The sequence below is a fragment of the Procambarus clarkii genome, chromosome 72 (genome assembly GCF_040958095.1).
Source record: "Procambarus clarkii isolate CNS0578487 chromosome 72, FALCON_Pclarkii_2.0, whole genome shotgun sequence".
NCBI classification, from domain to species: Eukaryota; Metazoa; Arthropoda; class Malacostraca; order Decapoda; family Cambaridae; genus Procambarus; species Procambarus clarkii.
The window spans coordinates 6,966,638-6,994,126 of record NC_091221.1 but is presented as its reverse complement, the minus strand read 5'-3'; the positions used below and the strand labels follow the sequence as shown (position 1 = coordinate 6,994,126).

Genomic DNA, 27,489 nt, shown 5'->3' with positions numbered 1-27,489 from the left:
GTATCCTAGTTCAGCTCACCAGCGTGACCCTTCCCCCACGGTGGTCCACACGGTACTAATGATTCCCATCAGAGACGTTATGTCGGCTGCTTCGTGTCCCATGTTGCCAGCTTCAGCTTTCTACAGTTTTCCCTAACAAATGACAACAGTTTGGTTTATTCTTACCAAATGAGGATTGCCTATATAACTGGTTAAATCATTTCTGATTGGTATTATGCATCATTATGTATATAACACCTGTTTTGTTAAATTTGTAGACAAAAGAGCTAGCAACGATGTCGTGTGTAGGAACTATATTAATTTAAGAGTAATAGAATTGCTCTAAAGTTATCATAAAGTTTTATTACAGGCAATTAAATGTGGCTGCTAATTCCACATTCCAAGATCTACTCCAAACAAAACTATTGTGCACTAATTACAATTGACACTTGTTCCCAGGGTTTCCACGAAGACTTTGAACAGCCTAAAGTAACCAGCAAGATGATAACCAACTTGCCAAAAGCATTCTATTCAACATACGGTCAGGAGAAGCGTAGAATATAAGCACACACTCTAGAAGGGACTAATTACGGGCTATTCATGCCCACGCCACCTCTAGGGTGGCTTAATCTTTATCAATCAATCAATCAATCAATCAAGGGACTAGCAGTTACAGCCTCGCTCCTATGCCAGGTAAGTCCACTACGGGCTCACCATAGCCCATGCTACTTGGAACTTTTTGTTCCCAGTAGCTGAATCTATAACAACGACAACGAAGGGACTAACCTTACGGGCTATTCATGCCCATACCAACTCTTGGGTGGCTTAATCTTCATCAATCAATCAAGGGACTAACTCCAGTTGCGGTTCAATGATAAACTGGATGTACTGCGGATTTTCTCCAACAATCATTAGCAACACTAGACGAGTCTAGTTCCAATACTCTCACAAGATGATGATGTTTTTAGATTCAGTTACCGTTAACCGTTAAATTTCTTAGCTCTCACAAGGGGGTGGGGCTAAATCAAGACCATTAATTAAAACATTTTACAGTTAAGCTAATTGCATAAATACGAATATTCGACATGCAAGCAGGTTTAACCGACTCTATATCTGTCTACGTTAGGCTGTTTGACCCACATACCTGTGACAATGACATCAGGGATGACCTCCGCCTTTACCCACTCCTCCAGTTTGGTCACCTTGCGGGAGCGAGTATGTGGGTCGAGATAATTGTCCCTCCAAGTGCCGAAAGGCGCCCATACCAGAGTCACTCTCAGCTCGTAGGAGCTGAGACGAGGGTCGTCATCAAGCAAGTCGTCCTCCGAGTAGCTGAAATCATACGGCTCCTTCGTTCTGTTCTTTCCCGTGTTTTCCATTTCAACGAAAGATAATGTATCATTGTTTCCGACGAAAACGTGGTTTATGTGCGTATTAGTATCGTTGGACTTTTTGGGGTAATAATTAATGTCTTCCTGGACCACCAGATCGCTATTATCACTATTGAGATGAAGTTCAGTGTTTGGATGAATGTTGGTGAGGTTTTCTCCATGACTGGTAGTGGTCGTTGTCATTGTAGTGGAGGTTATCTGGTTCGTGGACGCTCTTGGGTTCGTGGTTTTCACGGTGGAGGCTCTTGGATTCGTAGCGGTCACGGTGGAGGCTCTTGGGTTCGCGGTTTTCACGGTGGAGGCTTTTGGATTCGTGGTTTTCTCGGTGGACGCTCTTGGATTCGTGGTTTTCTCGGTGGACGCTCTTGGATTCGTGGTTTTCTCGGTGGACGCTCTTAGATTCGTGGTTTTCTCGGTGGATGCTCTTGGATTCGTGGTGGTCACGGTCGAGGCTCTTGGGTTCGTGGCGGAATCTCTTGGGCTGGTGAAAGTCTTCGAATTCGCGTTGGGGCGAGGCTTGCCCACAATATCAAATGTTGGCGGCCTGTGTTTATGGTGAGCGACAGCATATGTGAACTCTGCCTGCGTCACCTGGTGGACAAAACGATTAATGTATTGTGTTTATTGGTAGTATTATTATGTTATTTTGTCTTTGTATAATTCGTTAGCTCAGCCGATAGAGCTTGGGATCTCTCAGTCGTGAAGTCCGCGGTTCTAGTCTCTTAGTGATTCAAATTTAGAATATTCACATTTGAACTTAATAATAGTGTTTCTAGGTTCGGAGAAACCTAGAAATAGTGTATCTAGGTTTCTTGGCACACATTTGGAGTATTAAATTACGATTATTTATACCAAAAATATGGAAATTAGTGAAAACGGCGATTCATGGTCATATTTTGCCCAAATCCCCCCCTGCAGTTTTCAAAATACGATGCCTATCAGAAATAGGACTCTTGAGCGCTATTTCTGAGCGGAGTTCAGGGTGATTGCATGTATTTGGAGTTTTAAATTACGAATTTTTAATTAAAGACACATACATATTTGGAAATAAATCTTACAATAAAATAGATTCAAGAATAAAAACCTCTACGGCAAGAGAATGTCAGCCTATTCAAATTTGGATAAAAGTCCAATTCCCGTCTATTTAGTTGATTTTGACAACGAATGCAATAAAAAAACATTATGAAAAAAATTATTTCATGTTACATATATTACGTTCTGGAAACAATTGGGTTGGCAGATTGAATTTACATTATGTACATAAAAACGGGTTTAAGGCATTATTTTGGAGTTTATCAAGAGCCAATTGCTGGTACGACAGTAATAATATTTTCGTCATTAACGAATTCTTTGGTAATACTTCAATCCAATATTGTTAGGCTTCTAGCAGTCATAAAATCTAATTTCATCTTCTATGTATGTACTTTTACCAGAATAAAAATTTGAATTTAAATTTTGAATTTGAATTTAATAACAAAAGTATTCAGTTGGAGGAAGTTATAGTCGGGAGGGTTATTTTAAAATCCAAATTTTTCAGCTGCACACGACAGCTAAACGTATTATATCCTCATGCACGAGTGCGTGTCTCTATAATCACCTCTTTATTCCCGAGGAAGTAGGTGTAGGTTAGCTCAGGGGGCAGGAAACTCATGAAGGAGTGGATCTTCTGCCGTTGATTGGAGTCGCCGACGAAGGCGACCCAAGTCCTGGCGCCACGTGCTGCCCGCGCTGCCGAGCATTGAGCAACGCCCAACATATCGTACTGTTGGATCTGTCAGGAGGAGGCTGGATTATTAAGTGTTGCTCTTAGGGCCTATAGCAATCTCTGGAGAGTTATTAAGGCTAAGATATTAGCTTACTGCTACACGTATACTTTAGTCCTAAACACAGTCCGGGCATAAAATATATATGTATACTTTATAAAGTCTACATAAGTATTTCTCATTTGACGATACTCATTTTGGAGCTGGAACTCTTTTTGGAAATTCTATTTGATACAGATTTTGCAGTTCGTCCTACCCGTCCTCGACTCAAGTCTATTACATCAGCGGTCAACCCCACAGACGCATTCATAATTTTTTACATGCTGTTCATTCAAAACGGGAATTTTCTCAAATATAAATTAACATTATTTATTAGTATATTGTGCATATATAGGCATAGGTTAGGTTAGGTGTTTAGGTTCTGTTGGCGATTATTTGTATTTGTAATACGTGGGTGAAGCATTTACAGCGTTGTGGTTCGAACAAAATTCGCTAGGGAAGCACTTGTTCCGGAAGAGTTCGAACGAAATCAGTTGTGAGTTGTGTGTAAATCGCCTTTCATTCATTAACAGGGGGTTTGGCGGGTGGATGGAATCACTTTTGGGTCTTTGTTTGGAGGATGGGCTGGAATAAAAAAAAAATGACACGACTTTATTCATGACGTTCAAACATTTCTCGAACAGTGCTTCGCTGTGTTCAAGTCCTAAGTCTGTAAATGCTTCACCCACGTATTGCAAATACAAATAATTACCAACAGAATGTAAGCACCTAACCTCGCGGAAATTTCGACACATTATTTACTAACCCCTGACATACCAGGGCACCTCACCAAGGTAAGGCAAGGAAGGACTGTACAATCAAGGCAAGGAAGCACCTCAAGGTAAGGTACCAAGTTAAAACGGTTATGTCAAGAACATACTAACTTAACAAATTCATTCAATTTCTTTCTTTATTATGCACCCCATACCCATCCCGTGGGCGGTGGTGTAAAGGATTACAGAGGCACATAATCGGTTCAGGAACTGAACCGTCTAGTACGTTTAGCTAAGCAAATAACAATATATTGACGCTAATTACAAAATTATTAATGTTATATATACATGTACTTATCAAAGAGAATGGATTTCCTAGCGTTCTAGAGAGAACGGGATGTTGCCACGTATTCAAACTCCACTATACGTATCTCTCTCTCTCTTGTAGCAACATAAAACTTTAAATGCAACGAGTAAATAAGACCAAAAAATGACTCATTAAAGTTAATTTACCTAAATAAACAGTAAAACAAGCATCTCTTTCTCCCCCTACGTCGATAATAACGAGTTTGAACCAAGCTAAGGGAGCATACCCAGCAGAAGAGGGCCGTGTTTACATTCTGTTGCCCTGAGCGCTTGGTCACAGAAGCTCACACAGCACATTCAGCACCGCTCTTGTGCCAGGTAAGTCCACTACGGGCTCACCATAGCCCATACTACTTGCCCCGCTCCTGTGCCAGGTAAGTTATGAACTGACCATAGCCCGTGCTACTTGGAACTTGTTCCGAGTAGCTGAATCTATAACAACAACATAAGCGCTTGGCAGAGAAGCCGCCTGCACATTTTTTCTCTTAATTGCCAACCATAGTCACATTTCCCGAGTTCTTGACACTGGAATATTAACATTCATGCCCAATCATCAAACTCATTATACCAGGTAACTGTTATTTCCGAGCAATTGTTGTAGTGTGTGTTAAGAGGCTATTATCATGATCTTTATTAACGTTGCCCGGTTATGAGGAAGCCGCTAAATAAAATGAGGAAACCAAACTATTAATGCAAACCCATCTTCTTGGAATATATGCTGTGAAGGGGTAACAGTGACTTATTTGATTTAATTATGACTTATTTGACAGGTACAGTACGAGCAGACAGTATCTAGTCGAATTAGGTGCGCCACGAGGCTACTTAAGTCGCCATGGAACTCCTCCTTGCAAGGCTCCAGGATTAAGTGAAGGAAACCTGTGCCTATTACCAGGCTCTTACAACTCTTAGAGATAAGATCTGACCGTTCCACTAACCCATGTAGTAACCTAACTAACATTTCGTAGTTTATTGCTATCCACCACTGGTATTATAGGCTATATGAACCTACAACCTCCCCCTAAAGTTGTGGAGAGGTTGGACACAGCAGGACAAACCAGTGAAATACAGTTCATTCCTAATATAGACTCCATTAATATACAATCCATTTTCAATTACTTATCTTAAATTATATTTTTATTAAAGTGTATGAAGTAAATTCCTGTTGGAAAAAAAACACATAACGCAACCTAGGCCTACATATGCGCAATATGCTAACTATAATAATATTAATTGATATCTGAGAAAATTCCTATTTAGAATGAACAGCATGTTAAAAATTGCCAACAGATCCCTCGAAACGTAACCTAGGCTAACAAAACGTAGCCTACCCCCTAATAAAACGTAACACAGCTGCAACATAGGAACATACCTGACAGGGGATGTAAGGGACTGTCCAGTCCATCAGAGAGAGCCGAGGTCCCATAAATGTGCGTCCCGAAACGATGTTAGTGGCGTTGTCCATGTGTATTTCTACGTCTGGCAGGAGGGCGGGCAGCTGGCGGCCCAGCTCCTGGTACTGCGCGTCTGAGAGAAAGGAGGAGGGAGTGTTGTGATTTATTTATTTATATATATATAAAAGAAGTTACATTGGGTTTATGAGAGTACATAACATGATGTGTTTACATTCTTGTAAAGTCACTAGAACGCACAGCGTTTCGGGCACTTCGAAGTACCAAACAGCCTTATTTCTAAAGCCTGATATCCTGGTTCCCTAAAGCCTAACATCCTGGTCCCTGAAGCCTGACATCCTGGTCGCTAAAAAAATATAATTTTGACTCCTGGTATCTACCATAATTGCTTTCAAGATATCCAAGTACTAATTACAGGTTATGTTATCTACCCTGGCTATGTTAGCCCATTCGGTTCACAACCGAAAGATCCCGGGTTCGATCCCCGCGGCAGGGCAGTGACGTGTAGGCACGTTTCCTTTCATCTAATTCATCTGTTCACCTAGCAGTAAATAGGTAGTTAAACAGCTGCTACGGACTGCACCCTGGGGATGTGTGTACATACCTAGTTGTGTTTGTGGGGGTTGAGCTCTGGCTCTTTGGTCCCGCCTCTTAACCGCCAATCAACTGGTGTACAGGTTCCTGAGCCTACTGGGCTCTATCATATCTACATTTGAAACTGTGTATGGAGTCAGCCTCCACCACATCACTTCCTAATGCATTCCATTTACTTCCATTGTGTGTGTGTGTGTGTGTGTGTGTGTGTGTGTGTGTGTGTGTGTGTGTGTGTGTGTGTGTGTGTGTGTGTGTAGCAGACAGGAAAGCAGGTTGGGACTCAGGACATTAGACAACCGAGAATTAGAAAGGCGAGGTCCAGGAGCTAACGGCTCGGATTCTGCAGGCATAAATAGTAAATACACACACACACAGAAGAAAAAGAGGTGATATGATCACTACATACAAAATAGTAACAGGAATTGATCAAATCGATAGGGAAGATTTCCTGAGACCTGGAACTTTAAGAACAAGCGGTCATAGATTTAAACTAGCTAAACACAGATGCCGAAGAAATATAAGAAAATTCACTTTCGCAAACAGAGAGGTAGACGGTTGGAACAAGTTAGGTGAGAAGGTGGTGGAGGCCAAGACCGTCAGTAGTTTCAAAGCGTTATATGACAAAGAGTGCTGGGAAGACGGGACACCACGAGCGTAGCTCTCATCCTGTAACTACACTTAGGTAATTACACACACATACCTGTGTACCAAATGACGTCGTGTCCACCCTTGTCGACAGTGAACATAGCCTGACACTCCTGACGTCCCTGGCTGACACTATCAGGCGACGTCAGCCCTCCTGGCGTGTCCGTCGTCAACTGGGGACCAGAATACGTCCGTCCGACGTAGTACACCAACCCACACGCCACAGCGCCCGCCAGGATGACCCTGGAAGCCGCCAGAAACCCTCTACATTCCCGATAAAACCTCATTATCCCGACTGGCGACGAAGGCGTTCGCGAGAGTATCCAGAACCCGTTCGTGAGAGAATCCGGAACCCTCGAGAATGAGAGCGATACAGAATTACAAGTCTCGATTTAGCTACACCAGGAAAACGCTATATTTTTACGTGGCTTCGATTGAGGAAAAAGATGCAAAGTATTCCTGCAGTGCCTCCTAATTCAGCCCTTTGTCAGGGGTGTAGCCGTGATCAAGCTCCAATATACCTGAACTTGTCAATATTGTTGTCTATGCAGACGGGGAGTCACAATAACGTGGGATGAGATTGATTGATGGAGATTAAGCCACCCCAAGAGGTGGCACGGGTATGAATAGCCCGTAAAATGTTGGGTTAAGATGAACACGGTTTGATTATAGTGCAGGATGGACCGAAACGTCGTTGATTTTTTCACCTTCTGGTGCGTGGTGGGGTTATCACTGTTCTTATTCAGTTTAGAAATAATGTTATTTTGATTCTCTCTCTCTCTCTCTCGCTGTCTCGCTCTCTCTCTCTCTTTTGTACGACCCTAGCGCCATCGTCCTGGGGCCAGATTCACGAAAGCAATTACGCAAACACTTGCGAACCTGTACATCTTTTCTCAATCTTTGGCGGCTTTGTTTACAATTATTAAACAGTTAATGAGCTCCGAAGCACCAGGAGGCTGTTTATAACAATAACAACAGTTGATTGCAAGTTTTCATGCTTGTAAACTGTTTAATAAATGTAACCAAAGCCGTCAAAGATTGAGGAAAGATGTACACGTTCTTAAGTGCTTGCGTAACTGCTTTCGTGAATCCGGCTCCTGGTCGTTCGTGAGCTTCGCTAACGTCGTTTTTGTCAAGGGCACCGGATTTATACTGATTTGAATAATGTGGACGGTATCCTGTCGTCAGAGATGCATTGAGGTTCATTTAGTGTTTGTACACACGTCTATGTACCTGCAAGGTAATATTTAGCTCCTGGGCTCCGTCTTAGCAAGTGGCTCCGTAGTAGCGAGTGACGCTATTGCTATTTTGTGTCGTGTTAACAACGGTTAACTAATTATGTCATCAACCTGCACATCGGTTGCTTAATGATGTCACGTAATTAGTCTGACGTCAAGGAGGGTTTGAATGAATCATCAAACCCTAATGAATCCCAATGAATCAGTCACAACAGCTTCAATCATTAATGTCTTATAAATCACAACAGCCTCATCAATCACGAAGGAGGAAAGGATCACTAGGATGAGAAGACAGGAACTAATACCTAGGAAATAGAAGATAGGGAGACGAGACTACTTACGACTTGAGAAGGTGTATTAAGGCGCAATTCGATAACACGAGAGCAACTTAAGGAAAGATTCGATCCAACTGTTCAGCCTCCACACCGCTGAAGGAACCCGAGGGTCAAGGTCAAGATGAAAATAGAAAGTTTCAAGAACTGGGGAGATGCACCCAAGGCGGTCGGTAAGGAAAACGGTATAATCAGTTCAGCTCACGATTCCATGAAGCCTTAGCAACAGATCCACAGCTGCTTACGAAAGCTGTGCATCTCTACTCCATCATGGCGGCTGTGTTTACATCTGTTAGCTTGTTTACGAGCCGCGATGTCCTACGAGGTTGTTTATACTAATAATAACCATGGAATCTTTAAGTTTCGAAGCTGGTAGTTGAATACCTTATTACACACAGATCCGAGAACCTGCTCTCGGACGCAGGTTCGAATCCTCGTCACGGCCCTTGTGGATTTGTTCGGTTGAATACCTGTAAACAAAGCCGCCATGATTCTTGACAGATGTAGAGAGTTAGTAAGTCCTTATATCCTTACCCAGGTAAACAGTTGCCTATCTAAGAGGAGGTAGTCCAACCCAAGAGTCGGAAAAAAATTGAAAAGCAAAACAAAATCTATACGTGAGACAGGACATTCCTGTGAGCACCTCCAAGGTCACTGGAGGGGCTCCAGCGTGGCCTTACTCCCCCCTCCAGGTACTGGAGCCTCTTGGAAATGGGTCCAGTAAGTAGCGGGAACGTGAAGGTGTCTTGAGAGGCTTTTACACAAAGCTAATGTCTTGGGTATTGTTTGTTGTTTAAGATTCAGCTACTTGGAACAAATGTTGCAAGTAGCACGGGCTATGGTGAGCCCGTAGTTGACTTATCTGGCACAGGAGCGGGGCAAGTAGCACGGGCTATGGTGAGCCCGTAGTTGACTTACCTGGCACAGGAGCGGGGCAAGTAGCACGGGCTGTGGTGAGCCCGTAGTGGACTTATCTGACACAGGAGCTTACCTACCCTTCGACTAGGAGGCCTACCCCTCGAGAGGAGGACAGTGACCCTTGGAACCACCGCAAGGTGACCCTTCACCTTTTGCCCGTTCACTGACCTCCTCTTCCATAGAATCCACACCATTTCCCCTCCCCCCCCCCTTCCCTTCCCTTCCTCTTACCCTCCTGGGTCTTCCCACCAACCTTGCCCATGACCAGGGTCAGAATTCATCAGGGATTTACACAACCAGTTACGAAACCTGTACATCTTTCCTCAATCATGGCGGCTTCGGTGACATTTATGAAACAGTTGACGATCACGGGTTGTGAAGTTTCTCAGCTCGTATAAGCTGTTGGAGTGAATGTAAACAAACCCCGTCTCACTTGAGGTGAGATGTATAGGCTTCGTAAATTGTTTTATGCTTAAAATGGTAGATGACGTTTGGGGTTTGGATGATATATTAACACCCCTTCCTTACACCCTCCGGCCTTCGTAACCAGTTCCAGTTGGGCTAGCACTATCATTAAGGCAGGTAGTGTGGTCCAGGGATGGTCCAGTGTACCCCTAGAGGGGCCATATTTACCAGTCTCCGTGGTGTAGTGGTAAGACACTCGCCTGGCGTTCCGCGAGCGCTTTGTCATGGGTTCGTATCCTGGCCGGGGAGGATTTACTGGCCGCAAATCCTTAACTGTAGCCGCTGTTTAACGCAACAGTAAAATGTGTACTTGGTTGTAACAAGGATTCTTCGCGGCAGGGGATCGTATTCCAGGGACCTGCCCGAAACGCTACGCGTACTTATGGCTCTACAAGAATGTAGCAACTCTTATATATATATATATATATATATATATATATATATATATATATATATATATATATATATATATATATATAATATATATATAAACTTCTCTGCTTCAGTTCGTTACAACTACTGGTTATCTCTTGAGGTTATCTTGAGATGATTTCGGGGCTTTTTAGTGTCCCCGCGGCCCGGTCCTCGACCAGGCCTCCACCCCCAGGAAGCAGCCCGTGACAGCTGACTAACACCCAGGTTCCTATTTTACTGCTAGGTAACAGGGGCATAGGGTGAAAGAAACTCTGCCCATTGTTTCTCGCCGGCGCCTGGGATCAAACCCGGGTCCACGGGATCACAAGTCCAGCGTGCTGTCCGCTCGGCCGACCGGCTCCCTCCCGGTCGGAAATGGTTATAGGAAACGCAACTCGCTCTACTGAGAACTGCGTGAGGGAACCGTCCATTAACTGACGTCTTGACTGACCACCTGTGCCTCTTCCCTGGTGTGGGGGGGGGGGAGATTTTTTTTTTGGGCAGGGATATTCCTGCGCGGGCCCTAAGCCTCTGGCTGGCCCACTGCGCGGGCCCTAAGCCTCTGGCTGGCCCACTGGGCGGGCCCTAAGCCTCTGGCTGGCCCACTGCGCGGGCCCTAAGCCTCTGGCTGGCCCACTGGGCGGGCCCTAAGCCTCTGGCTGGCCCACTGGGCGGGCCCTAAGCCTCTGGCTGGCCCACTGGGCGGGCCCTAAGCCTCTGGCTGGCCCACTGGGCGGGCCCTAAGCCTCTGGCTGGCCCACTGGACGGGCCCTAAGCCTCTGGCTGGCCCACTGGGCGGGCCCTAAGCCTCTGGCTGGCCCACTGGGCGGGCCCTAAGCCTCTGGCTGGCCCACTGGGCGGGCCCTAAGCCTCTGGCTGGCCCACTGGGCGGGCCCTAAGCCTCTGGCTGGCCCACTGGACGGGCCCTAAGCCTCTGGCTGGCCCACTGGGCGGGCCCTAAGCCTCTGGCTGGCCCACTGGGCGGGCCCTAAGCCTCTGGCTGGCCCACTGGGCGGGCCCTAAGCCTCTGGCTGGCCCACTGGGTGGGCCCTAAGCCTCTGGCTGGCCCATTAAGTGTTGCTTGTTTCTGTTTTACTTGGGCGGAGTATGAGTATTTATGACTCGTATGGTCGCTTCAGTAAGATTTTGCCATATGTTTGAATTTGCTTGTTGAATGTCATTTTAAAATCTGTCCACACTCCGAGATATTGATATTGCGTAACCCACTGAAGGTTAATGTCTTGAATGTTTGTTACCGCCTAGTCTCATTGCCTTAGACTTCTGTGCAGATATTTTTAGCCCTAAAACGCTGCATTCAGATGTTACTTTATCTAATGCATCTTGTGCTTTATTTAGAAGTGAAGGACCTGTAATGACTAATCCTGTATCATCAGCATAGCTTAACAATGTAACCCCTTCTGTAAATGTCATGGTAACAAGGTTTTCCATAAAGATGTTAAAGAGACTAGGACTGAGGACTCCTCCTTGTGGAGTCCCATTCTCGTGCAAGTGGTAGTCCGACACTTGTCCTTGCAACTTTACTCTGGCATACCTGTGACTTAAGTAATCTTGAATCCATGCTAGCATATTTCACTTTACACCTTTTTTAACTATGATGTGTAAAATTGCTTGTGGGCTTGCTGGAAGCTGGGACAGATTAACTGTTTACTGGAATACATTTGAATTGTATTTGGAGGAATACATTTGAAGGAATAGAGGTTAATTGCGCCTCAAGGCATACAGGTTAACTGTGTAGGAATACAGATCAGGTGTATTTAGAGGAATAAGGATTGATAATACAGGTGAAGAACCTGAAACAGAGCCTCTGATGTTGTGGCTTATAGCAGGTGTGTGTGTGTGTGGGTATCGGGTGTGTGGGGGTGGGGGTATGGGAGACAGGTGTGTGGGGGTGTGGGAGACAGGTGTGTGGGGGTGTGGGAGACGGCAGCGTGTGTGTGTGTGTGTGTGTACGTGAGAGACAAGTCAGTACGTGGGAGGCAGGCGTGCCAGGAGCCACGGATGGTGTACGCGTGCTGAAACTCAGCCCCGAGTGAGAGCCACGGCGCCCCCACACGGGAACCCCAGGCCAGGGATATCCTCTCCGCCAGCCGGATGGACGCAGCATCCTCTCACTGCACTTTCAACGCAAATCTCAAACATCAAACCACCGAAATACTAACGTTTCATGACCATAGGCCTCGATAAGTTAGGCAAGTTGCATAGGCCCAAACGTTTCTGGCCACAACCGTTGTTATTTGCTACGAAGTGTCAAATCCTGAGAACGGGCTAGCACGAAACAAAAGAATTGAAACACGATTATTAGAAATTGACTAACGACTTCAATTAGGGATATTTTAAAGCACATCAGGGTCTAGTGGGTTACCTTGAGGTGCTTCCGGGGCTTAGCGTCCCCGCGGCCCGGTCGTCGACCAGGCCTCCTCCAGGATAGGGTAGCTACCCGTCGACCAGGGTAGTGCATATGTCGTTTTAACCTAGAACGCGGGTTCGATACCACCGCCCTACTCCAAAAGATTCTTTTATTTCCTATATGACTTCAAAGCTCCAATGTGTGATGTTGTATGTTGACCAGACCACACACTAGAAGGTGAAGGGACGACGACCTTTCGGTCCGTCCTGGATCATTCTCAAGTCGAGTGTGATGTTGGATTGTTATAAATAGCAGTTGCAGTGCAAGCTGTTGCCTCAGTCGTTACAAATATATTGCGTAACACCCCAATAATGCCAAATATTCACAGAGGTTTGATTAAGGCTCATTGTACCATCACTAATGATCTTGAACTGCCACTCACACGTTAAGTATGGGGTGTACAATAAACTACCACTCACAGGTTGAGTATAGGGTGCACAATAAACACTCACAGGACGAGTATAGGGTGCACAATAAACACAGGACGAGTATGGGGTGCACAATAAACACTCACAGGACGAGTATGGGGTGCACAATAAACACTCACAGGACGAGTATAGGGTGCACAATAAACACAGGACGAGTATGGGGTGCACAATAAACACTCACAGGACGAGTATGGGGTGCACAATAAAAACACACAGGACGAGTATGGGGTGCACAATAATCACAGGACGAGTATAGGGTGCACAATAAACACTCACAGGACGAGTATGGGGTGCACAATAAACATTCACATGACGAGTATGGGGTGCACAATAAAAACACACAGGACGAGTATAGGGTGCACAATAAAAACACACAGGACGAGTATGGGGTGCACAATAAACCAGCCGTTGATTACGATAGCCTTAATAAGCAAACAGTCAAGAGAGGATTTACGATGCCTCAGTGGTCACAATTCAACTTAAGTTTCATTGCTTCCAGCAACTGTAAACTTAATTCGCTTTAGCATTGCGTCAGGGGAAAGTGAGTTGGGTAACTGATGACACTATCCACCCGCCTCTTCCCTTCCTGTTGATGAGAGAGAGAGGGAGAGGTAGAGAGGGAGAGGTAGAGAGGGAGAGGTAGAGAGAGGGAGAGGTAGAGAGAGGGAGAGGTAGAGAGAGGGAGAGGTAGAGAGGGAGAGGTAGAGAGGGGGAGAGGTAGAGAGAGGGAGAGGTAGAGAGAGGGAGAGGTAGAGAGAGGGAGAGGTAGAGAGAGGGAGAGGTAGAGAGAGGGAGAGGTAGAGAGAGGGAGAGGTAGAGAGAGGGAGAGGTAGAGAGAGGGAGAGGTAGAGAGGGAGAGGTAGAGAGGGAGAGGTAGAGAGGGAGAGGTAGAGAGGGAGAAGTAGAGACAGAGAGGTAGAGAGGTAGAGAGAGAGAGAGAGAGAATGTGATCTTGTGTTTATATTTGTCTTAGAGCGATAGATGTAAATCATTATTACTCAAGAGGCTTTGCTTCCCACTTTCTATGTCTCCATTCCATTTTCTGTATTTCTTGCAATTTTCATTATTCATTTCTTGCAATTTTCATTATTTTCATTCATAATTATTAATAATAATAAAAATAACGATCACACAATTCATTGTGTTGGGGAACAGGCAGCCAGGGAATGTGTGTTTACATATATATACAGAGTATATATATGTTTATATATATATATATATATATATATATATATATATATATATATATATATATATATATATATATATATATATATATATATATATATATATATAATTTATACAGGTTTAGATTTACATCGAGGGTCTCTCCCAAGAATGAAACTTTATAACAAGTTGTCTCACACCTGGGTACCTATATTTACAGCTATTTACCTCTTACCTAATGAATAAGTCCATTAGGTAATAGGAAACGGGCCTAACCATTTCTGGCCCGGCAGGGATTCGAACCCAGAATTCTCGATTCTGAGTCTAGAACCAACACAACTGAATTACAGAGTTCCAATTATTCAATTTTAGAAATTGAGTAAAATTGTATTAAAAGGATTAGACAAAGGCATAAAAACAAAAATAAAATTTATTTAAATAGTACTTAACAATCTAATAAGTGTATCACAGCTTTTGGTAATATAAATAATTTTACATAAATATTATGAATAGTTATTTTGTCTGCAGTCTCGACAATTATTAAACAAAGGTACAAGTCGACTATGAGCTCTTGAGTGGCTTAATCTTTATCAGTCAATTCACTACGAGTACGACTCGTGTATATGATATTGGATTAGGTCATTCAGTGAGGTAATCCATGTGTTGACTACCTAATTAAAGGGAATAAGTGTTTAGTTTCGTTGGATTGTACTTTAAGACTGCCTGGAACTTTTTGACTTCATCATGAAGGTTGTTTATTTCACAATGGTTGTTTGTAAATGATGAGGCTGACGATGATTTATTCTTTGGTGATGCTGATGAATTTAAAGCCGGCAGTAGCGGGTTGGCGGCCATGTTGACAACGGAGTTTCCCGCCTCGCCCACCTTCACTCGCTGCCATCCGCGTAGCCATTCCCATACCCTTCACTCTTGCCATAAACCACGCATGACTGTTGCCACACGTGTTTGCGTTGACAAACGTCTTGTATTGCAACATCTATACGTCACTGTTGCCACACGACGTAACGCACATCAGCGTTATCTTGGGCTCTGAAGACGAGTGCTGGGAGTTCCTTAGTGAGATGGCAGCACCGCAAGCAGGAACAATGATTAATGTGTATATCCAGCGCTGTGCTGCGTCTGCGTCTCCCTCAGGAGTGAACAGAAGCAGCAGGAGCAGCAGAGTTGACACCTCAACGACTGCAGCCACACTGTGTGTGTTCCACAACAGTCAGTTTCCGGTGGAGCTTCTTGGTCGGGGTGCTGTTGTCGTAGTAAGCGACGACGATCGTCTTGTCGTGGCTGCCGGTGGCGACGCAGCGGCCGTGGATAACGCCGTGGTTTGTGCCGCAGAAGCTGCAGTCCTCCACGCACTGACGGACCGCCACAACTTGAGGGTAGAACGTGAGCATGTCAACCAGGTCGTCCGCGGAGTGGAGGAGGTCGGCCACTCGCACCTTCTTCAGCACAGGTTGGCAGCCCATTTCCTTCAGGTCCTTCACCTGGTCCTTGATGCTCTTGTCGTGGTCGACAGGGAGGCTGGCAGCCAGCCCTGCCATCACCACCACCACAACCACCACCTTCATTTGCATACAAGTCTTCATTGTCCCTCAAAGATAATGTTTAAGAGCCTGGGGAGTCGATCTGGATGCGTCGATGTCCTAAGGAACAAATTTTCAGCTGTTGAGTTTCGCTCAGGAAAATATGAGCAGCGAGCCTCGGGAGATGTATATGGTTGTTGTTCAGCTGGTGAGGGAGAGGCTCACACTGGCACTAGATGGCAGCCGCCCCAGTATTTATACCCTGCGTGACGTGACGTCATCCTGAGGCCCGGGCCAACCAATTGAAACGTTTCTAATCTCTAGATCACACCACTGTAGCTACGAATCAGATTGTCACGAGTGTATGTGCGGCTTGCATACGGATCTCGGAGCCCGTCACTACGTTTCTGCGCGTATAGTCAGCTGAACTTAAATATACAAATACGTTCACTGCAGGCAGATATCCACCTCACCACTGACACACACACACACACACACACACACACACACACACACACACACACACACACACACACACACACACACACACACACACACACACACACACACGACCAACAAACGTGTAGAACACAGCATATACAACACGAGTTGATATGTACCTTCTCCCTCTGTTTTTGAATGTTGAAACATAAGTCACGTTCAGGTAGGCTGAGACGGATTTAGACCTGAAAGGGGGGGGGGGCCTGGGGGGCACTTCAAATTCAAGGGGGACCCTTAACATATAAATTAAATTACATGACAAAGTTACAAAGTTAACTACAATTAGTGACTACCAGCACATGTGGAATTTTTTTTTTAGGTTCAGAAGAAGAAAGACATCTGATTTTATGTTTCAAAATTTTATGGAATAGGAATATACCTTTGCTTTTTCAGTTTGTATTATTGGCTAAAGTGATATATATATATATATATATATATATATATATATATATATATATAAATTACTGGTGATCAGATAAGGTATGAATGTTGTGATGCCTAATTGCCCGAAACGCTATGCATCCTAGTGGCTTTACAAGAATGTAAATTCAACATAATTTCTATGTTCTTTGTTAACCCCCAACGTATCTTCTTCTATATAAATAATAATAATAATAATTTTACAATTATTACAATTATAAAGGAACACTAGGTAGGGGGCGGGGAAAGGGCCCGAGGCACTTACCTCATTTGTCCCCTTATAAAACCGGGGCCTGAATAGTACTCAACCCTCCCGACAGTGTCTTGGCGGGGCAGTGTGTGTCTGACGTAAGACATTAGCGAACTTGTTAGCGCGTCCATACAAGGGGGGGGGGGGGTTTCCGGACGCGCATGTCGCCGTGCCAGATGGGAGCGGCGCTGATTTGACCTTGACGCCGAGGGGACGTGTGATGGACGCCGCCTAGCGTTCTGTTTTCGCGGATTTCGATATTGCGTTTGGCGGTCCAGATTGTTACGACGCCTGGCGCACTTGTCGCCTTCGGTCACGGGATTGTTGATAGATTTTCGAATGTTTTCTTGCGGGGTGACGGTGTCCGGCGCCGGCTTGGCTTAGAGGTGCCGGGAGTTGGTGTGCCCTCAGCCGTGGTGGGCTCCTGGTGGGCCCTCAGCCGTGGTGGGCTCCTGGTGGGACCTCAGCCGTGGTGGGCTCCTGGTGGGCCTTCAGCCGTGGCGGGCTCCTGGTGTGCCCTCAGCCGTGGTGGGCGGCCGGCTTCTGCTCTGACGGAGGACACTGGATGACTTTTTGCGTTTTAGCTGAGGGCCGAGTTTTTGGTTTTGCTGCGTGGTGTTCTCTGTGTGGGGCTGGGCCGGTGCTTGTCACATTGAGGGACTCCCGGGGCTCCCCAATCATCTGCCTAAAGAGCTGATACTGGAGATCTGTGGAGGCGCGACTGCACCCTGCGTGACGGGAGATGTCTCCCCCGTGTACGCAGAGGCGCACCCGTGACAGATATAAGAGACACGGGCTATTCATGCCCGTGCCACCTCTTGGGTAGCGTCATCAATCAATCCACTACACACACACACTCGACCCCTCGACCTCACACTACACACATGACTCCTCCATCCCTGCCCCTACCCCCTGCCCCCTCCTCAAGTGTTCCCAGTGTCCTCTGAGTGCCACTAACTCATTCATCTTCCACGACGCTTGCAGCTGGTGAATCCCCTCCTCCCACGCCCGCTTATCTCTAGTCTTCACCTTTAACATTACAACTTTACTTGTTCCAGGCTTTCATACATTTCCCTTATCTTAGGAGTAGCTGAAGCAAGTTTACTCGCAGTTGAAACTTTCTCAATTCTCTCTCTCTATATAATATATATATATATTGAGAGAGCGAGAGAGAGAGCGAGAGAGAGAGGGGTGTGAGAGAGCAAGAGAGAGGGAGAGAGAGAGAGGGTGTGTGAGAGAGAGAGCGAGAGAGAGAGACAGAGAGAGAGAGGGGATGTGAGAGAGCAAGAGAGAGGGAGAGAGAGAGGGGGGGTGTGAGAGAGCAAGAGAGAGGGAGAGAGAGAGAGGGGGTGTGAGAGAGCAAGAGAGAGGGAGAGAGAGAGAGGGTGTGTGAGAGAGAGAGAGGGGGTGTGAGAGAGCAAGAGAGAGGGAGAGAGAGAGAGGGGGGGTGTGAGAGAGCAAGAGAGACAGAGAGAGAGAGTGTCATAGGAAGCGACGTAAGAAGTCTGAAGACCTCCATGGGGAATCCCTCCACATTCAGGAAGACAGACTTGGGTATATATTTATATATTTTTCACCTTACTGCTACTGGCCGCTACCTCTTGTTGTTTTAGACTCGGCTACTCTCAACAAAAAGTTCCAAAGTAGCACGGGCTATGGTGAGCCCGTAGTGGACTTACCTGGTACAGGAGCGGTGCGACTAGGTGAGTACAACTAGGAGAGTATATAGCATTGGGAAGGGGCCAGGATAAGGATTTGTGATGGTACCGGGGGGGGGGGGGGGGTGTAAGGAATGGTGCCCAACCACTTGAACGGTCGGGGAATTGAACGCCGATATGCATGAAGCCAGACCGTCGCTCTACCGTCCATCCCAAGGGGTTCCACGACCATATGGACATTCCCTCAATCTCTATTTACTCATCTACAATAGGTTCCAACAGCTGGTAAATCGCTTTAAAAAATAGTCACAGCGAGAGTGACGGCCCAGTGATTGCTCTACAAGGATTGACTAACAGATTCCCATTAAATTAATTTTAATTCCCATTAAATAGACAAGTAAATTAAAAAATAGAAAAAAGTATTATTCCAATAGCCAATGAACACAAAAGAATATATTTTACACACAGAAATCACAGTAGCGTGATGCATCAAATGAACAAATCCACAAGGAATTTGACCATGTCGTAGCTCAGTCGATTAAGACAGTGTCTGGGATCCTGTCAGACGTAAGTTCGAACCCTCGTCACGGCCCTTGTGGATTTGTTCAAGAATATCTTTCAAATATATCATAAACAAACCATACATAACTGTATATCACTACATATAACCCATGAATAAAACATAAAAAACACACAAATAAACACGTAAATCACTAAAAAACACACACAGAGGAGCTTCCTATTCTACCTTATATTTAGAACAAGTCTGGGAAAAAACCCTGTTAACTCCCCCCCCCACCCCCCACCCCTGGGGAAGTTATGTTATAGTGGGCTGCGTTCACACACATTTCCCCTCCCCCCCTATACCCCCTCCCCCCCCCCCTCGGGTCAGTCTTCCTAGAACATAAGTCTGGCCAAAGTCGTAATCTCATTTGCATATCGTGTATGTCTCTTGGGGCGGTAAGAAACGTTTTCCGTCAGTGACCCGGGCAATGTGAGGATGGTTGACTGGGCGGGTGTTGGGCGGGTGTTGAGCAGGTGTTGGGCAGGTGTTGGGGGTGGGGAAGGGGGTGGTGGTCCAGGTGAAGATGTTTTCCAGAAAAAAAATTGTCTCTTAGTTCGTTGGCTCAGAAATGTCAACAATAACAAAGTAGATTTTCATACAAAAATGAAAAGTTGTCGTATGGAACTTTGGCTCAGAAAAGTTGTTAAAAAAAGTAACTAATACAAAATTAAAAATTATCTCGTAATAGATTGTTTTACAAAAGTTTTTAAAACTGTAGTTTTCAATCAAAACTAAGAAATTGACTAAAAAAAAAGGTGGCTCGGGGAAATTTGATTTTAGTGAAATTTTTACTCTTTTTGTGAAGATATTTAATGAAACTTAAAACCTGAAATTTGTAATTTGTGGCTTGATTTAGAAACTGTATTTTTTCCCTTGAAATGTTAAATAAATATCTGATTGTTCTGTGAGTGTGTCCATCTGTCGGAGTCCGTCAGTGAGTGGTGAGTCCTTCAATGAGTATCTGGTGAGTGCAGGCGATGAGTCACAATAACGTGGCTGAAGTATGTTGACCAGACCACACACTAGAAGGTGAAGGGACGACAACCACGACATTTCGGTCCGTCCTGGACCATTCTCAAATCCATTGTGTTTATCAATATTTAGTGAGTCATTCAGTGAGTGTCTCGTGCCTCCTTCAGTGAGTGCCTCAGGAGTCAGTTCCACCTTCAAACTTCCCCAGACGGAAGTCTTAACAAACGTTATAATTACGGGAAATTTACCTTAAATTTTACAGATTTATCTTGCGATTTATTTGGATTAAATATATAAATCCCTTAATCTGTATGTGGATATTTCTCTTCTTTCTCTGTCTTCAGGGACAGGAAGCCTGGACTTAGGTCTATCAAAGGCCCCCTGATCTTACACAGAATGAAACCCCCACAACCGTCGCCTATTTTTACTGCCAGGTGAGTAGGTGCATCAGGTGAAAAGAAACGTACCCAACCATTTCTGTCCTTGCCTGGAGACTAAATTCGAGTTCCTCGATTGCGGCCTGAGGGCGTAGACCACTGCACAGCGAGGCACTAAACTAAGGGAATGCAATGCAGGAAATGCAACTAAGGGAATGCAATGCAGGAAATGCAACTAAGGGAATGCAATGTAGAGAAACTATTGCTGTTATCTGACTGGCGTAAGTTGAGGACGATACTATAGGGGTTTCCCCCTGGCTGGCTACACTATGAGGAACTCAAACAGGAAATTGGTAGCCCCCTGGATCACTAGCCGTTCCGATAAACGTAAAAGTCAAACTCTTTGAATTACCTCTTGAAACCTTTACCCAAGAAAGCAAGTGTCTTGGAGCCTACAATTGACTGAGATTTTTTTTTTTTTTTTTTTTTTTTTTTTTTTTGAGATATATACAAGAGTTGTTACATTCTTGTAGAGCCACTAGTACGCGTAGCGTTTCGGGCAAGTCCTTAATCCTATGGTCCCTGGAATACGATCCCCTGCCGCGAAGAATCGTTTTTTCATCCAAGTACACATTTTACTGTTGCGTTAAACAGAGGCTACAGTTAAGGAATTGCGCCCAGTAAATCCTCCCCGGCCAGGATACGAACCCATGACAGCGCTCGCGGAACGCCAGGCGAGTGTCTTACCACTACACCACGGAAATTGACGGAGATGTACCAATGGTCCACTTCCTAAAGCACATTCAGCGTTTTGCTTGTCAATTGTCAGCAGCTGCACTTGCTTGATCAACTCTGAATGGATTGGATGTATGAGTCAGGGTGGATACACGTGTTGAATCCACCACCAGTATGGTCGGTAATCCCTATCCATCCCCTCCCCCTGGGTGGAATGTGACTTCATGTTTTGACTGTACACAATGTGCTCATAAATTTCTGCCTGGGCATGAATGTACACGTATGTGGTGCAAGTTATCTTGAGATGATTTCGGGGCTTTAGTGTCCCCGCGGCCCGGTCCTCGACCAGGCCTCCACCCCCCAGGAAGCAGCCCGTGACAGCTGACTAACACCCAGGTACCTATTTTACTGCTAGGTAGCAGGGGCATAGGGTGAAAGAAACTCTGCCCATTGTTTCTCGCCGGCGCCCAGGATCGAACCCAGGACCACAGGATCACAAGTCCAGCGTGCTGTCCGCTCGGCTGACCGGCTCCCTCGCTCGGCCGACCGGCTCCCTAGGGTATAGGGTATATAATATACCTTTCTTGATCATCTAGTGTTCCTCAGTGATTTCATTTTGCCCAACCACTTGGGCTGGACGGTAGAGCGACGGTCTCGCTTCATGCAGGTCGGCGTTCAATCCCCGACCGTCCAAGTGGTTGGGCCACCATTCCTTTTCCCCCCTGGTCCCATCTCAAATATTTATTCTGACCCCTTCCAAGTCGTAATGGCTTGGCGCGTTCCCCTAGTTTCCTTCCCTTAGCCCTTTGCAACCTTTTGAGCCGTGAAGCGACGCTAAACTTTTTTCGGTCAAGTATTTAAAGATGATATTGACTTGTGAATCGTTTTTTTTTTAACAGACGCCTTAAGACAGACGGAGAATCGAAAAGGGATAAATATGAATAGAAGGAGAGAGAGAGAGAGAAAGAGAGAGAGGGGCAAAAACAGGTATTATTGAGAAAAGGAGGATATAGTGACATGAAGATAGGCAGAGAGTTAGGAAGAAAGAAAAGGGTAGAGGTGGGTTGACAGGTATGTGAGAATGAGTGAGAGAGTAAGTGAGGGAAGAACCTTGCAGGTGCCTCATCTTGACTCACCTGCGTAAACAGGTGTGACGTCACAGGGGTCGTCAAACACTTGCCGCTTCCTGGCTCTCTGCAGGAAACACCTCCCAACACGATCTACGGGCTCACCATAGCCCGTGCTGCTTGGAACTTTTCGTTCCAGGTAGCGAATCTTAAACAACAACAACTCTCGAATACTTTAGAAGTAGTAATCTTTGTATCATTATTATTATTAATCATTAGTAGTATAATTACTCAAAGAAATCCCATTGACATGATGTATCAGTGGGAAAATCAGTCGGAGCCGTCGTGAGGATTCGAACCCATGCTCAGGGTACGCCCAACCAAACGAGAGTATGGCAAGGGCAGGGCAAGGGCAGGGCATGAAAAAAACATACAAGGTTCATCAATGGATGCGTTCACATGTTCGTTGCTGTTGTTGTTTAAGACTCGCTACCTGGAATAAGAAGTTTCAAGTAGCACGGGCTATGGTGAGCCCGTAGTGGACTGTTACATGTTCGTCGAATGCCAGGGTGTGTGTGTGTGTGGGGGAAGGTATAGAGCCTCGTCTGGCAGCTGTGCCGCCTTCCCCCTTCCCCGGGCATCGCTCTCTTAGAAGGCAGACATTATAAATGCAGAAGCATACTCATGTACACATGACCCCACACACGCACACATACATGCATGCTCTCACACACACACACACACACACACACACACACACACACACACACACACACACACACACACACACACACACCTTGCCCTTGGGGAGCCGGTGGCCGAGCTGACAGCCCGCTGGACACGTGATCCTGTGGTCCCGGGTTCCATCCCGGGCGCCAGCGAGAAACGATGGGCAAAATTTCTTTCACTCTATGCCCCCCCCCCCCTGTTACCTAGCAGTAAATGGGTACCTGGAAGTTAGTCAGCTGTCACGGGCTGCTTCCTGGTGTGTGTGTGTGTGTGTGTTGTCAAAAAAGTAGTAGTAGTAGAAACAGTTGATTGACAGTTGAGAGGCGGACCGAAAGAGCAGAGCTCAACCCCCGCAAGCACAACTAGGTGAAAGACATAAGAACTTCAGAATACAGAACATTTCAGGGGGCCCATTGACCTATTCGTGTTCCAATATACATAACATTAAATCTAATGCCAGAAGCACACGTTAGCAGCTTGATGTCAGCTGCATTGACCATACTGGGGCCACAGCTTCTGTTTCCTTCAAAGTACACAGGACCCTTCAAAGTTTCTGTTCACCTGAGCTCTCTAGGAGACTCGAACCAGGGACCCCAATGCGTGTGAGACCGAAGCTCTTCCTTAATAAGGAAAGATAGGACTTCCGAGTCCTATCTTCTGTGAGACCCACGCTTGAAGACGCCTCCCAGGCATGGAATCCTCACATGAAAAGGTCAAAGCTAACAGAGGTACAGAGATATAGAATAATGCTTATTCCGGAGCTGAGGAGCTTGAGCTACGAGGAAAAGTTGACTTAATTTACAGGAAATGGCGCGTGTGTGTATTATTTTGGGCAACATGTCTTAAAGGGCTAATTAAAGTTATCGGTGTCAATGTGTGTCTGAATTGGTGGTAACAGAACGTATGTTTCGCTATATTTATTATTCTTTGTTGTAGTCTACGATATTTTTATACTTTTCCTGAAATGTGAGGCATCATAAAGTGTCAGGAAGGATGGATATGGATATATATATATATATATATATATATATATATATATATATATATATATATATATATATATATATATATATATATATATATATATAATATATATATATATATAATATATATATATATATATATAATATATATATATATGCAGTACATGTTACCGAACGGGTTGCAAAACATTGTGCAAGAATATCTTGCAACCAGTTCATTGCAAGTTCACAAAACTGCTCGAAGAATCTTAAAGGTTAGAACGAGCATATTAATACCCAGTCGCAACTCTAAGACATTATGTAGCATCAAATACCATTATATAGAATCAAATACCATTATATAGGATCAAATACCATTATATAGGATCAAATACCATTATATAGAATCAAATACCATTATGTAGGATCAAATACCATTAAGTAGGATCAAATACCATTAAGTAGGATCAAATACCATTAAGTAGGATCAAATACCATTAAGTAGGATCAAATACCATTAAGTAGGATCAAATACCATTATGTAGGATCAAATACCATTATGTAGGATCAAATACCATTATGTAGGATCAAATACCATTATGTAGGATCAAATACCATTATATAGGATCAAATACCATTATATAGGATCAAATACCATTAAGTAGGATCAAATACCATTAAGTAGGATCAAATACCATTAAGTAGGATCAAATACCATTATGAAGGATCAGATACCATTATGTAGGATCAAATACCATTAGATAGGATCAAATACCATTAGATAGGATCAAATACCATTATATAGAATCAAATACCATTATATAGGATCAAATACCATTATGTAGGATCAAATCTCACTGGCCTTAATACCACTGGCGAAACGTTTACTATCAAATCAGATAATAAATATGATTGACGTCATAAATAATTTTTTACGCACATGAGTTTATTAACTCCGGATATGTCTATACATCCGGTGTCAATAAACGGATATGTAGACAATCTATATATATGTATATATATATTTGACCAAGTATGCAAGGACTTATTTACCTAACAAGCAGAGTAATTTTCGTTTTTTTTAAATACTGTATTTCTTTCCAAACTGGTTTAGCATATTAATATATTAAGAACGTGAATTATTTACTTTGTTAAGTTTGATTAAATTTGTATGTAAATTTGAACCAAAAAACTTCAAATAATTAACAACGTAACGAAAAGATTTATCACTCAATAAGCAAAATAAATATGTCGGGAAAATTCGGCTTGTTAGGCACCTTGGCCTATTAGGTACAACATATTTATATATTTCATTCACTTGCACCATTAGAGACTCGAATTCTCGATCACCGTATCGGAAGGGAGGAGGTCCACCAACCTGACTACCAATACCCACAATTAGAGAGGGTCCCAAAGAGACACAACACCGGTATCCAACTGAGACTTTCAACCTCTCTTGGGGGGGTATCGTATGAGTCTGGAGGCATTAGGCGACCCATGAGCCAGTCATGTCAATTGAAAACCACAATAAACGTATTAAATAACATTTTATTCATTTGCACTATCGGAGTCTCGAACCCCAGACTACAAAACGAAAGCATCAGCAGCAACAGCTCTGCTTACTCAGCCATCAGCATTCACAATAAGGATACCAGAGACACCTTTCTGCTTTCCAGCTGGAACTTGAGGCTTTTCCTGGGGTGGCATCTATGAGTTTTCAGCCGTATTCTGCAGGCAGGAGGGTAGACATAGCCTAAGCTACTCTATCCCTTTGAGATGTATTTTTTCTTGTCTCAGTAAACATACTTGTACTCTGGAGGTTACGCCAGCACACACACACACACATATAACTCATTCATACGCACGTCTACAGTGTGAGGTCAAACTGATGGAAAAGTCAATTGTATCTAAATATTTTTATTACATTTATTTATCTAATATATTCATGTGAACAAAGGTGGTCAAAGTAATTTAAATTGTACTTCAAACTCGACAAACTAACATAACTTTCCCGAAATTTATGTTATTCTTTTGAAGCTTAAGCAAACATGACATAGTCGAGTGAGCAAGAGATTCAGGATCTCATCTCTTACAGTTCCCGTGGTGTGGTGGTTAAGACACGCCTGGCGTTTCGCTAGCGCTTTGTCCAGGGTTCGTATCCTGGCCGGGGAGAATTTACTGCACGTCAATCCTTAACTGTAGCCTCTGTTTACCCAACAGTAAAATGGGTACCTGGTATTAGAACCGTTAACTATACATATGGACAGTACTAACCCCCCACAAATAGAACAAACTCTCTAACACAATATCTGTGACTGCCTTATCGGTAGACCCATTGGGTACGGGGGTACTCTGAGCTCTCTATATCTACCTCAGACTCTTACGAGTATTGGAAGATATTCTTGTGCTCTGCCTAGAGTTGGCTAGTGGTAGACAAGATTCATTTCTCGTGTTTTCTCCTGATTCCATGTATGACTAACCATCCTGTGAGATGGGGATGTTAGATGACCTCATAACTAGCTTTTAATCTGAGAGATACAGAGGGAAAGAAAGATACAAATTTATCTTTCAGGGTAAATGGAACACAACCAGAGTCCAGCTCACCTCACTCTGCTAGACTATTGTAGCTTTCTGACTCATCAATTGGGGGGAATCCGGCCACAACACTCACTCACTCACGCACTCACCCGTTCAGTTACTCACCTTTGCATTTATTCATCTCATTCATTCATTCCTATCTTTCATTCTTTACTCATTCATTCCTCGCAAACCTATTCTTGCTCACTTAGGGTTTCCACTTACACAGATGCACAGGCTGGATGTGTACATGTGCACAGAGCCCTCTCGTACATGTACACACAGGGGTAGGGGTCTGGTAGCTGAGCGAACAGGACTCGTAATTCTGTGGCCCGGGTTCGATTCCCGGACCAGGCAGAAACAAATGGGCAAAGTTTCTTTCTGAATGCCCCTATTACCTAGCAGTAAATAGGTACCTGGGAGTCAGACAGCTGCTACGGAGCTGCTTCCTGGGTGTGTGTGTGTGGAACAAAATAGTAGTTAGTAACAGTTGATTGACAGTTGAGAGGCAGGCCGAAAGAGCAAAGCTCAACCCCCGCAAGCACATTAGGTGAATACAACTAGGTGAATGCACACACCGACATTCGCGCCTGTGCGTGCATATGAGTTCTTATCTGAACGCCTCAAGGGGATTAACCTTTTTCCTGTAAGTTAGTCATTTTGTGCTTAGGGGAAAATCCTTTATATAAGGGGAGGACCCTTGTTGTCTTAAATCTGGCTTTCTGTCTCACAAATACTTACTCCCACACACATGTTAGCAACCACACACACACACACACACACACACACACACACACACACACACACACGCACACGCACACGCACACGCACACACAGATATTAGAA

At 44.5% G+C, this 27,489-nt stretch overlaps 2 protein-coding genes across 4 annotated transcripts in view; one reads left to right on the top strand and one right to left on the bottom strand.

The window, feature by feature from the left end:
* The window catches only part of LOC123773624 (uncharacterized), a 33,118-nt gene extending 25,464 nt beyond the window's left edge, over positions 1-7,654 (bottom strand). The window contains exons 1-4 of one of the 2 annotated variants that reach the window (XR_011224421.1): positions 6,955-7,654; positions 5,621-5,775; positions 2,968-3,141; positions 1,124-1,961 (exon numbers count right to left, since the gene is read on the bottom strand). Coding sequence is in view for 1 of the 2 variants with exons in the window: in XM_045767428.2 (XP_045623384.2) it covers positions 1,124-1,961; positions 2,968-3,141; positions 5,621-5,775; positions 6,955-7,186 (1,399 nt within the window). In the remaining variant the exon portion in view is untranslated. The remainder of the gene's footprint in view (positions 1-1,123; positions 1,962-2,967; positions 3,142-5,620; positions 5,776-6,954) is intronic. The other variant, XM_045767428.2, reaches the window with a different exon arrangement.
* The window catches only part of LOC123773622 (carboxylic ester hydrolase), a 122,600-nt gene that overhangs the window by 3,016 nt on the left and 92,095 nt on the right, over positions 1-27,489 (top strand). The window lies entirely within an intron of this gene.